At 47.1% G+C, this 13,209-nt stretch overlaps 1 protein-coding gene across 2 annotated transcripts; it reads left to right on the top strand.

Annotated features, from left to right (window-relative positions):
- The first annotated feature begins 826 nt into the window (after positions 1-826).
- LOC100139885 (lymphokine-activated killer T-cell-originated protein kinase) lies at positions 827-9,515 on the top strand. Of its 2 annotated transcripts, none has more exons than XM_059880706.1 (2): positions 827-3,015; positions 5,669-9,515. In XM_059880706.1, the coding sequence occupies exon 2, from the start codon at positions 7,518-7,520 to the stop codon at positions 8,472-8,474; it is 957 nt and encodes a 318-aa protein (XP_059736689.1). In that variant the 5' UTR covers positions 827-3,015; positions 5,669-7,517; the 3' UTR covers positions 8,475-9,515. The 2 variants fall into 2 exon arrangements, with proteins under 2 accessions (XP_059736689.1, XP_059736690.1); XM_059880707.1 differs by having other exon boundaries at positions 5,786-9,515.
- The last annotated feature ends 3,694 nt before the right edge of the window (positions 9,516-13,209 follow it).

The raw sequence follows: 13,209 nt of genomic DNA on the forward strand, positions 1-13,209 counted from the left end.
GAGGGAAAGAGGCAGAGAGGGGACGCGGGAAGTCTGACCTCAGTGACGACCTCACCGTCTCCTCCGCGCAGGGAGAAGCCGTGCAGGTTTGTGCAGAGGAGCAACGTGAAGTCCAGTTTTCCAAAGGCCACTCTGTGCTGAGTGTTGGGACGGACTCAAGGAACACGTTCAGAGGGTGGAGTGCCCCAAGAAAGCGTTGCAATATTCCACACGTGAGATGAGCGTGCCCTGGACCAGGGTGCAAGTAGAGGTGGGGTTCTGGGTCAGTTGTGAAGGTGGGGCTGGCAGAATTTGCCCCCACAGGGGATCCAGGACTTAAAAAGACCGAAGTCAAGAAGAGCAGATCAGTCCAAAGTACATGCAGGAGAAAATGCAAAGACATGAGAAAACACTGAAGATGTGTTTGTAAGTGAAAAGGCATGCTGTGGGTTGGTGGGTCCAAAATGATTCCATTCTTGGAAAAAGGAAAAGACATATGTGTGGATACAAATACGAGAAGGCTGTCAACTGAACTGTTCCCTTGAGAGGGCTTATGATAGAGTTTATTTTTCCTTTTGCCTATTTTTAATTTCTACATTTCCCAATATGTACAAACATGGCTCTTTAACTAGGAAAAATAAAGCAAGTCATTTAAATCATTTTATCCCTGCATCTATCGCTACAGAACCCTCCTCCAGGTCGATCCTTGACACTCTCTGTGGTCCTGATGGTAATTAAAGCTACTAAAGACGTTATAGTTTCAAAGAGAGAAGACAGTAAAGAGATGGAAATCTTTACTTTATTTCCCAGAACCCATCTCAGGCAGAAGAGGGTCCATGCCTCGTGAACTCAGAGGAAGCAGACGCTTGGGAAAGTTTTAGTGGTAATTCATATCAAATTGTCTAACACACAGGAAGTGCCCAGAATGGTATCCAGAATGATTTGGTACGGCATCCTCTTTACCCGCGTCTCTGATGACGGACATTTAGATTGCCTTCGTGTCCTGGCTCCTGTGAACAGTGCTGCTATGCACACTGGGGCTCATGAACCTTTTTAGTTGCGGCTTTTCTGGATATACGCCCGGTAGCGGGCTGTTGGGTCACAGGCTAGCTGTGGTTTCAGTTTTCTGAGGAAGCCCCACACTGTTTTCCATAGTGGTTGCGTCAATTCACACTCCCACCGGCAGCGCCTGAGGGTTTCCTTTCCTCCACACCCTCTCCAGCAATATGGGTACCAAGGAGTAAAGGGCAGGGTGGGAGAAATTGGGAGCTTGGGATTGGCATATGTACACTGTTGATCCTGTATATAAAGTAGATACATAATGAGAACCTGCTGTGCAGCACAGGGAACTCTATTTAACGCTCTGCGGGGACCTGAATGGGAAGGAAGTCCAGGAGGGAGGGGACTCTTGTCCACGTGTGGCTGACTCATTTTGCTGTGCAGTAGAAATAATACAGTGTGTACAGCAACGATACTCCAGTAACAATTAATCTAAAAAAAGAGTCACCGGGACACCTATCGGCTCCAGCTTGCTGTTGAGGGTCTGCCTCCTGCGCTGCTAGAAGAGGCAGCACATTCAGGTGGGGAGAAGGAGGAAAGCCGTGTGCAGCTCAGACCCTGGTGTCACAGGTGAGCGAGGAGGATGGAAGGACGTGCTGGGATTTTGCGGCCTGGAGGTTGCAGAAGCTGACCTCAATCCTAAAGAAAGAAAAGGGGCAGATGAAGGCAGGCACAGAGGAGAGGAGAAAGTTCCAGATTAAACAAAGGGCTTGTTCTCTTTACCGCTCTTCAGTGAACGACGACAGCTTCTCTGGAGAAACCCCCTGAGGAACACTCAAGCCCCCTCTTCACAGGAAGCTCTATTACTCCTGGTGCACGGGGGCGGCTCCCCCAGCCTCCTCGTCTATGGAAATGTTCCTATTTCCCTAAAATAAAACCTTAATGGAGTTAGGATTATTTAACTAATCCTCTCCTTTTAAATGAACAGTGAAAACGGAAACCTTTAAATGATGTGCTGGAGGTTATTTATGTGTTTAAGAAATGAGTTTCTTCAGCGTAATAATTTTAGCATTGCCAGTCTCACAGTTAATGACTAAATAAATGGCTCCCACTTTCGGTTTTGGTAAATATTCCTCACTCCATCATCATTTACTCTCTTAGGGGAGCCGTAGATGGCACCATAAACTCAGCGCGGAGAATTGGTTCAAGTTTCTTTGATGCAATATTTAGCAGAAACTGCCTATCACATCCTTTAGAGGAGATAATGGATTTTTCTCCTTTTCTGGAAAGTCTGTAACTATGACAGTCACAAAATGAGCGTTTTATCCTCTCTGGACCTGAGTCTACTCTAGTTCTCAAATTGTGCAGATTTAGACATCGGCACGAGGCTAATTCTCTCCCATCCTGTAAATGCCCAGCCTTTGTCACCGCCTTCACTAGAGAAGGAAGTGATCCCCTGGTCTAGGACAGGGCACCTCCTCAGGCCTGCTGACTGTGGGCAGCTGAGTCAGCGACCCCTGACCCGGCAGGCGTGTTGCAGGCTCACGAGGCCTCACATTCAGACTTCTCCCGCCATAGCAAAGTGCCATCTGCAACCACAGCAGAGGTCAGCCCTGGAGTCCACGCTGTGCCCACATGTCCTGGAAGAGGCACTCTGCTGTGAGCCCTGGAAGGCAGGCACCACGGGTCATCCCCAAGCTCAAGCTGCCATGATGAGGGGCTTCCCAGGTGGCTCAGAGGGAAAGAATCCGCCTGCCAATGCAGCAGGTGCAGGAGACGCGGGTCGGATCCCTGGGTCGTAAAGATCCCACATGCCACAGGGCAGCGATACACCATGAGTACCGGGCCTGTGCTCTAGAGCCCGGGAGCCGCAACTACTGAAGGCTGCCTGGAGCCTGTGCCCTGCAACAAGAAAAAAAAAGAAAAAACAACACCGAAACGAGAAGCTCACGCACTGCAACTAGAGAGTAACCCCCACTCAGCACAAGTAGAGAAAAAGGCCGCACAGCAGTGAAGACCCAGCACAGCCGAAAACAAGTAAGTAAATAAAAATTTTAAATAATTCAAAAAGGAAAGTGACTTTATTTTAAAAAAGAAAAGACTCTGTGATGGGAAGATTGCACCTGCCCCACCCCCACCCAACGCATCCCTCTGGCCCCTCCGTCTTCTGGATTTTTCCCGAAGCCCCGTCTCCCTCTAGCTTGCCAAACGTGTGCTTCTTGTGCCTTGCTCCACCACTGTCTCCCTCCCTGCAGTGTGAGCTCCGGGGCAGGCGCTTTGCCCTGCTTTGTACTAGCTGGGCGAGTGGACCTCAAAAAATACGTAGTGAGGAATAACTCAAGTGCCCCAGAGTCTAGGAGGGCACTGGAAACACAACAGGTACCCGAGAGACCGTTGCTGAACGCACGAGGGGTCTGTGGGTGTACGCGTGTCGTGGCAGCCCATCCCACACGACAAGGAAACTGAGGCACCGCTGGTTCCGCAGGTTCCTCGGGGCCCAGCGAGGGGGGGACAACACAGAGGATGCACTCTTAGCTCTGCGTGCCTGCTAAGTCGCTTCAGTCGTGTCTGACTCTGTGCGATCCCACGGACTGTAGCCCACCAGGCTCCTCGGTCTGTGGGATTCTCTAGGCAAGAACACTGGAGTGGGTTGTCATGACCTCCTCCAGGAGATCTTCCTGACCCAGGGGTCGAACTCGCCTCTCCTGTGGCTCCTGCATTGCAGGCGGATTCTTCACCTCTGAGCCACTGGGGAAGCCCCTAACTTAGCTTGATGGAGTGTCCAACCTCTTGCAACAATGCAAAACTGAATAGGATTGTTTACTGCGGAAACAGACCATTGAGAATGCAGAGATTTATCGATATAAACATGCACATTTTAATTACAGCTTGTAACTACGAGTAGCTTAGAGACAAAAAATCTAATATCTGGCCCCAGTTCTCTTTTCAGTTACCTGTTTATCCGTGGATTGCTTCTCCGTCTGCTTCTGCATCATCAACATATATTTTAAAATATTTATTGTGCATCTATTTTGTGTTGAGCGCTGTTCTATGCATAGAATACACCCAGTGAACAAAAAACCATCCTGTCCTTGTGAAGTCCACCGCCTTGCAGGGGAGAGAGATAATGAGTTATGAGTATGAGAAGAAAAGGACATTGTAAAACATGTTAGAAAGTGGTAACTATGGAGAGGAAAATTAAGTCGAGCAGGAAAAGGGGGCAAGAACATCTGGACGAGTGTAGGGACCATGGCCCGACGTGCAGGAGGGAGCCAGGAGGGGAGGGGCCAGGACCAAGGCCTGAAGGGTGGCGCCTGGCACATCCAAGGAGGGAGGAGGCCGGGCTGGCTGCTCCAGGGTCCAGGGCCAGCAGTGAGAGATGGGGCCGGAAGTGATCAGGGCCAGAGGCCCCAGGGAAGACCTCGGCCTTTTTCCGGGGGCAGCTAGGAGCCCACTGCAGGGTTTCAGAAGAGCTGCCACACCACAAACTTTCATCTCAAAAGGATCCTCTGTGTCTGTGTTGAAAGTAAACTCCAGGGGACAGAGGTTGGGGTAGGAAGGTCAGGTCAGAGGCTCCACGTGAACCCAGACAAGAGCCGATGGTGGCTCGAAATAGACCAGGAGCAATTGAAGTGGAAAGGGCCCTCCGAACTCTCTAACATACCAATTATTTGTACCTTCAAGCCTGAAGCCACGCAGCTGCTTCTCTGTCTCTCTTTTTGGCTAACTTTTATGGAAAAATGTATAAGTTCTCCGTGTCGAGTTTGATAAATATTCTCAAAAAGAACACACTTGCCGCCCGAATGGGAGTCAGAGGCCTCACTGTGCCTCCTAGCCCCCACCCTCTTCTCCAAAGGTGAGTAGCCTTAAGCAGTGTGGATTAGGGGTTTTTTTTTGGAGGGGGGCTGGTTTGGGAGGTTGATGTGGACCATTTTTAAATTTGTTATTGAATTTGTTACAATATTGCTTCTCTTTTGTGTTTTGGTTTTTGGGCCATGAGGCATGTGGGATCTTAGCTTTCCCATCAAACCCACACCCCTTGAACTGGAAGATGAAGTCTTACCCACTGGACTGCCAAGGAAGCCCCCAGTTGTTGTTTTTTAATTTATATGACTATAGAGCAATTATATGAGTCTTTTATGTCTGGCTTTTTTTTTTTTTCAGTGACATTTCAGTGTATAGCAATAGCTGGTTCATTTCATCAGATTTCCAGCCGTTCTATTTCCACCATTTACTCTATTTTCACCATTTACTCTATTTTCTTTATTACTAATCACTGTCATTTAAAATTCACGTCAATGCACCTGCATATCTGCTAGCAGCAGGTTTTTTTCTATCGTCTATTTTTGCTCTTTGGGCTGGATACCAGTACTGTGCATGGAAACTTGTAAGAGCTGTGAATGATGTCTTTTTTCCTGAAAGGATTTATTTGTGCTTCTGGCAAACAGAGCACTTTAATCTAATCTGTGATTGAGCTGATCCAGAACATGGTTTCAACCTCAGAGGCTGGTTCATTTCTCACTCGCCCTTACTGCTGGGGTTCCACCTGCCAGCCAGGGGTTCCTTCAAGGACCCCTCCTCGTGGGTAGACGCTGAATCCAAAGTTCTGTCTTTGCAGTACTATCAGACTGCTGAAATCTCTGTTGAGCTTCTCAGCCTCAGAGCAGTCACTTCCTGCTTATCTTCACAGCTTTTCTGCTGCAAATAAATTGGCAAATAGCTCAAGAGAAAAATAGCAGAGCACCCAGGCTCGTCTCCCTGCGGTTCTGAGGGTCTGAGAACCCTGTGGTCACTTCCTCTGTCCCAGGATGCCGCCTGGAATGTATAGGCTGAGCAGCTGGCAGAAACCCAACCAAGAAGACAGGAAGGAACAAGTGGAAACTGCAGAAGGTGACCCCCAACCTCAGATAAGACAGCAAATCTCTACGGAATGGCTGAGATCGGCGCTACCCTCGGGAATCTAATGAACACGGGTGAAGGTTGCCGTCTTACCCCCATTCAATCCATCTGTTATGGTTTCCGCAAAACTCAGATGGATTTTCACGGATGCGTACTCAGTTGCTAAGATGTGTCCGATTCTTTGTGACCCCATAGACTATAGCCTGCCAGTCTCTTCTGCCCATGTTTGGGATTTCCCGGGCAGGAAAACTGGAGTGGGTTGCCATTTCCTTCTCCAGGGTATCTTCCTGACCCAGGGATCGAACCTAAGTCTCCAGCAGCTCCTGCATTTATTTTTCATATTTTGTTTGATTATTTGTCTAGGCTTTGCCAGGTCTTAGCTGTGGTGTGTGGGATCTAGTTCCCTGACCAGGGATTGAACCAAGACCCCTGCATCAAGAGCTCAGGGTCTTACCCACTGGACTACCAGGGAAGTCTGAGCAGGTGGGCTATCGCTTTATCACTGAGACCCCAGGGAAGCCCTGGATTTTCATGAATGATTGTAGATTACCAAAAACTTACCCAATGAGTAGTCCCAAATGTAGCTGCTGAATCAGAGCTGGTATCTAATCTAAACCAGAACAGATCAACACTGCCTTTGGTACTTGGGTTGCGACTATCCATCTGGCAGTGAGTTCTTTTAAAACCTTCTTGGGAGAGAGAGCCAAAGCAGCTGCGTTTCATCAAAAGGACCGAAGTGCAGGTTCACCACCTTATCCCAAGTGAGTCCCCAAGGACACACTCACCCTCCTGCTCTCTGTCGTCTTGACAGTCCCCAGAATACCATGCTGGTCTACTGTGCTCCTGGCATCATGCTAATTGGAAGGGCAGATAGGAAGTGGTGAGGGCTTTGGAGGCTAGAGTGAAATGCGTGTGTCAGAACATAACAATTCTTTAAGCTTCCCAAGTCCTGCCATACTGATGAAGATCTAAGAGGTCGGTGCCTCTTACGGGGATGCCCTCTAAGGTAAATGATTACCTCGTATAAAATGGTCCGTGGCTTGGGGACACTTTGGATTTGGGGGGCAGCCTATATTGCACTTGATACTATTTCTTGAGTGAGGCTTGAGTGGGGCCCACAGTATAAGGGGCTCTCCAGAAATTCTAGGTTTCAGTGCAGCCCATCCTGCCACTGAGGCCACATAATTTATCAGCTCCATCGGTGCTAGACGTATCCAGAGTGGAATAAGATGCTGTGAGGGACCTTAGACAAGCCCCGGTAGGAGACTGGCAGTGCAGAATATCGAGGGTTCTAGACCGAGGTCATGGCCGTTCCATTTCAGGGACTATTTACTGTGAAAACACTCCTATTTAAAAACCAGCTCCTGGGAAAAGCCCGGCGGATTCACAACGACAGTTGCCGAGTCTGTGTGTTGGCAGGTGGGACCCCCAGGCGGCCGCAGACTGTTTGGGGCACTCGGGACCAGTTTTCAAAACAGCCTTTCCCTGGACGTCTCGTCGTCCTGCCTTGTGGCTCCAGACCTTGAGCGATTATTACAGTGGAAGAAACCAATAATTTCAAGACACCAAGCAGATGATGTGAAAAAAGGAAATCTGCATGATGTTTAAGTCCATGTGTAAATATCCCTGCCTCTCCTTTTATGCAGAGGCTTGGCTGTGGTACTGGAGTAATTGTCTACCTTATGAAAAGATCTCCAAGAGGTTTGTCTCATTCTCCTTGGGCTGTGAAAAAGATTAATCCTAGATGTAATGATGTTTATCAGAGTATGTATCTAAAGAGACTAACTGATGAAGCTAAGAATTTGAAAAGCCCCAATCATCCAAGCGTTATAGCTTTCACTGAAGCTGGCGATGGTTGTCTTGCTTTGGAATATGGAGGTGAAAAGTCTCTGAATGACTTAATGGAAGAACAAAATAAAGACAGCCAAGATCCTTTTCCAGCAGCCATACTTTTAAAAGTTGCTTTGAACATGGTAAGAGGGTTAAAGCATCTACACCAAGATAAGAAACTGCTCCGTGGAGACATAAAGTCTTCAAATGTTGTTATTAAAGGTGACTTTGAAACAATTAAAATCTGTGATGTAGGAGTCTCTCTATCATTGGATGAAAACATGACTGTGACTGCCCCTGAGACCTGTTCCGTTGGCACTGAGCCTTGGAGACCTAAGGAAGCTCTGGAGGAGGATGGTATTATTACCGACAAGGCAGACATACTAGCCTTTGGCCTTGCTCAGTGGGAAATGATGACTTTATCTATTCCACACATCAGTCTTCCAGACGATGATGATGATAAAACTTTTGATGAAAGTGACTTTGATGATGACGCATACTATGCAGCTTTGGGAATGAGGCCGCCTATTAACATGGAAGAACTGGATGAAACGTACCAGAGAATAATTGAGCTCTTCTCTGTGTGCACTGAGGAAGATCCTAAAGGTCGTCCTTCGGCCACGCACACAGTGGAAGCTTCAGAAATGGATGTCCTGTGGTCAGCTCATACCCATGACTACTGGAGCCTCAAGTATGGCTCATGTACACAGCGGTTCTGTTTACAACCATACATTTATGTAGCTGTTATGATGATCCATAATTATTAGCTGGAAGTGGCCTATTTTAGGACCATAGATAGTACCTTAGTAACATCTGACCAACTGTTTCTATTACAAAGGTATTTCATGTATGCTTATGTTAATAAGCTGGAGAAGGCAATGGCACCCCACTCCAGTACTCTTGCCTGGAAAATCCCATGGACGGAGGAGCCTGTTGGGCTGCAGTCCACGGGGTCGCTAAGAGTCGGGCACAATTGAGCGACTTCACTTTCACTTTTCACTTTCGTGCATTGAAGAAGGAAATGGCAACCCACTCCAGTGTTCTCGTCTGGAGAATCCCAGAGACGGAGGAGCCTGGTGGGCTGCCGTCTATGGGGTCACACAGAGTCGGACATGACTGAAGTGACTTAGCAGCAGCAGCAGCAGCATGTTAATAAGCACTTGAGATTGTAGAGAGTTTTCTATAAAGTTTAAGAAACTAGTCAAAAATTTGAACTTTATATAGATTTTAAAAGAATGCTGTAAAACTGATGTCTAACGTTAATCTGGACTGAGTGACTATTCGATTGATGATCTTTCTCAGATGTTCTCTATTTAATGGATCTACTGAAATTAGACTTTGTGTATTACAAAATAAGTCTACACTTGCTTACCTTTTAAAACAAACCTTTTGCTGGCCTTTCTTGGCTGATGTGCATATTAAATGCAGTCGCTGAGACCAGAGACCTGGGATAAGGCTCAAAAAAGTGGTTCCCTGGGTATATCTAAACAGTTTTGCTTAAGGCTCATCTTGTTCCAGAGCTTTGGTTTTTGCTTTAATTTATTGAATGTATTTTCTGTACTTGTATCTTTAATACTTTTATTTACTGATCTGTATCTTAAGCATATCACAGTATTGGTATAAAAATAAAACCCTAAAAGGACTATACAGAATAAAGGACTTGCCAGTTACCCAAAGGTGTGTTATCCTATTTTGTACTCTACTGAATTGAGTGTTGTCATTAAACTTACTGAGTGAAAGTTTAAAAAAAAAACAAAAAACAAAACAGCTCCAGGACTTCCCTGGCAGTTCAGTGGTTAAAACTCCATGCCCCCAAGGCAGAGGGCGGCGGTGGGAGGGCGGGGGGGTGGGGGGTCGGGGGGTAAAGCGGTGGGGGGGTGGGGGGTGGGAGTGGGGGGGAGGGGGGAGGGGGTTGGGGGGGTTGGTGTGTGTGTGTGTCTGTGTGTCTGTGTGTGTGTGTGTCTGTGTGTGTCTCTGTGTGTGTGTGTCTGTGTCTGTGTGTGTCTGTGTGTGTCTCTGTGTGTGTGTGTCTGTGTCTGTGTGTGTGTGTGACTAGTTACGAGCCAAAGATTAGAGAGGAAAAAGCCTCTGAAGTATATAAATAGCCTGATGAACTCAAATATACTCTATGTCTGGAGAATCATAGGACAAAGCGATTTCCTTTTTCATCTACAGAGTGAAGGGGTTCGCATGGACGAACGCCACGTATGTGCCTTATGCAACTTCAAGGCTCTGGGAAACAGTTTGAAAGCCTGAGCTAATCCACCACTTTCTTCCAAAAATGTCTCCAGTCCATCCATCTCTGGCAGGGAAGAACCGTCCACGGTACTAACACCCCCCAGAGAAGGGGACTGGTGCGGCTTCCCAGTTACCATGGTGCTCTACTATTTTGACACAAGTGGAAATTGCTTTAAGGCTCTCCTGCTGCAGGTGAATCCTCATGTTCTTCTAGTCTCAGGGGAAACAGGAAGAAGTTGCCTTCGTTTCACCATGTCCTTTTACATCCCTCAGGGTATAATCGTTTTTATATTCGATTGGGATGTGATTCAGTTCAGTTCAGTTCAGTTGCTCAGTCGTGTCCGACTCTTTGCAACCCCATGAATCGCAGTACGCTGTGCCTCCCTGTCCATTGCCAACTCCCAGAGTTCACTCAGACTCACGTCCATCGAGTCAGTGATGCCATCCAGCCATCTCATCCTCTGTCGTCCCCTTCTCCTCCTGCCCCCAATCCCTCCCAGCCTCAGGGTCTTTTCCAGTGAGTCAGCTCTTCGCATGAGGTGGCCAAAGTATTGGAGTTTCAGCTTCAGCATCAGTCCTTCCAATGAACATCCAGGACTGATCTCCTTTAGGATGTGACTAAGGGGAATTAAAAAAGGCTGAGAATATACATATCAAGCAATTCTTATTTGTGTGAGTTGTTCATTAAATTTGTTTGCCTCCCCAAGTAGATACATAGAACTGAGCAATGATATTTTTTATTATTAAAGGTTAAATTATGTCCCCCTCCAAAATATCTGTGTCAGAGTCTGAACCCCCAGTACCTGGGAATGTGACTTTATTTGGGCTCAGGTAGTTAGTGAAGATGAAGTCACACAGCAGTGGAGTGGGAGGACTGTGTCGTATTCCAGGATGCTGGGTGTCTTTATATGCCACGGGAAGACAGAGACACACACCGGGAGGAGCCGTGTGATGATGGAGGCAGAGACGGAAGTCATTCAGCTACAAGTCCTAGGATGCCAAGGAACGCGACAGCCACCAGGAGCTAGAGGAGGCGCCTGCTGGCACCTTGATTCTGGATTTCTAGGCTCCAGAACTGTGAGACAAGATGTTTCTTTTTTTAAGCCGTCTGGTATGCAGCCCTATGTTACGGCAGCCCTAGGAAAGTAATGTACTTGTATTAACCGTTTCTCTTTGATCAAGTCTCTAACACGAATTGATCAGAATAAAGTGTGTCTCCACAATTGACCCATTTCTTCTCTTTTTTGAGAGACTCTGGAAGCTCCTGAATTAAGAGGCTATTTTCAGGAATAGTAACCTATGTTTCAGTTTTGGCTATATTTAATTCTAATTTATAAATCAGTAGCACTTCTCCCAAAAAGATCTGTCCTAAATCCATCTGAAATTCAAAGAGGCACTGATTTCAAACAACTCACTACCTCCACAGTCCTTAATAGACACACAATTCTCTCTAAGAATAGCAGAGCATTATTCTAAAATTAAAATCACCACTAAAGCTGGGTGACAGAGTGCCTTTATGTGGGCCTCCACAGGCCTGGCTATGCCAGATTTAATTAAGGAGTTTTATTTGCATCAATAAATTATTATCCAAGGTAAAATAAAAGTTATTTGATTTGTTCACACTCAATTTCGTTTAGGTGTACAATTAGTGGTTTAAGTCTATTGCAAAATAATTCAGCCAAGAAATCAATTTTAGCACCTACCAAAAGCCCAACCAAGCTATAATTACAATCTTCTAAATGCTAATTGTGTACAGTTTGGGATAGGAAGTACATGTATATATCATCTTACTGTTTACCACCAAAAATTATACTTGCATAAAACATGGGAAAATTATCTTTGTTATTTATGACCCTCCACAGGCTAGGGTGTTCATTTTATAGTCCTTTCTGGATCAGTCCAGGTTAATAAACTACTGTTTTCTGTGGTTGTTTGTGTACCTTTTATTCTTCTTCAGCCGTTGGAAGTTAAAGAGGGTTGAGGCACAGAACTCCATACTTGGAGGCAGTGGGGACCGGAGACCGCAGTGGGAGCTGGGACCTCAGGGCAGAGCCTGGGTTTCTGGGGGCTTTGCTACCTGGATGCTCAGAGTGTTCACATCTGATAAGAGGACAGGCCACCAGCTTGGGGGTGAGTGACTAACAGAGGGACTGATGAAAACGAAGCTTGTTGCCTAATGGAAACTAAATATTGCTCCAGGGAGGCTGTAAGGTGACGACCCCTGACGAAGAACCAGGATAACATGTGACAACACTCAATAGGCTCTTCTGAGAGTCTTGGTGGCCTCTAAAGCATTCTGCATCTAAAAATTCTGCATGGGATATTGGGAACAATTGAAGAATGCAAAGGCAGGACACGTCTGAGTTGGGCTGTGCTGTTTTGATAATGTTCTCTTCCCATTTGCCAAAACCACAGTCCCCGTGACAAGGACGCTCGCATGCGTCCGGCAGGCCCAACACAGGTCTCTCTCCCTGGGAGGCGGATTAGCAAGTGACTGTCACTGCCACGCCTGCCAGGGAGCTGAAAAAGGACTGAGGACGGAGAAGCTGGGCGGTTCAGCCAGGGCCCCACAGCTCCTCCGGTACCACATTTTGACACTACGAATATTTTGCATTTCACAGGGAATGGCGAATGTCACAGCAAACACACATTCATTTTTCTATTTATTATTAAGAGCTATTTTGTATAGTGCTCATGTCCCACAGTGTCTTCTTGCCTGGGACTGTGGAAGGAAGCCTCATAACGTCTTAGCACATAAAGAACTGTTGTCAGGACTTCCCCGGGAGTACAGTGGTTAGGAATCTGCCTGCCAGTCCAGGGGACAGATGGAACCCTGGATGGGTTCAATCCCTGGTCCAGGGAAGGTCCCACGTGCTGCAGAGCAACTGAGCCTGTGCATCAGAACCACCACAGCCCACATGCCTGGAGCCGTGCTCTGCAACAGCAGAAGCCATGCAGTGAGACGCCCTCGCACGGCAATGAAGACCCAGAGCGACTAAAAATGAACAAAAATTAAAAAGAACTGCTCTCCTGAGCACAGGGCTGGGCGTGTCCCTGTTCACACAGCGCAGCCTCCCTCTGGAGAAACAGATGTATGTTCTTCTGGGCCACCTTCGTTCTAAGAACACCGATGAGACTCTCCAAGGTGCCCAGGTGTTGAAAGACAAGCAACGGTTGATTCAGAGAATGATGGTGGGGAAGGTGGAACAGGTGGAGGTGACAAGGCTGGAGGGTGTCATCTTCCACTGACACTGACCGTGATCG

This window comes from Bos taurus, chromosome 23 (genome assembly GCF_002263795.3).
Source record: "Bos taurus isolate L1 Dominette 01449 registration number 42190680 breed Hereford chromosome 23, ARS-UCD2.0, whole genome shotgun sequence".
Lineage (NCBI taxonomy): Eukaryota > Metazoa > Chordata > Mammalia > Artiodactyla > Bovidae > Bos > Bos taurus.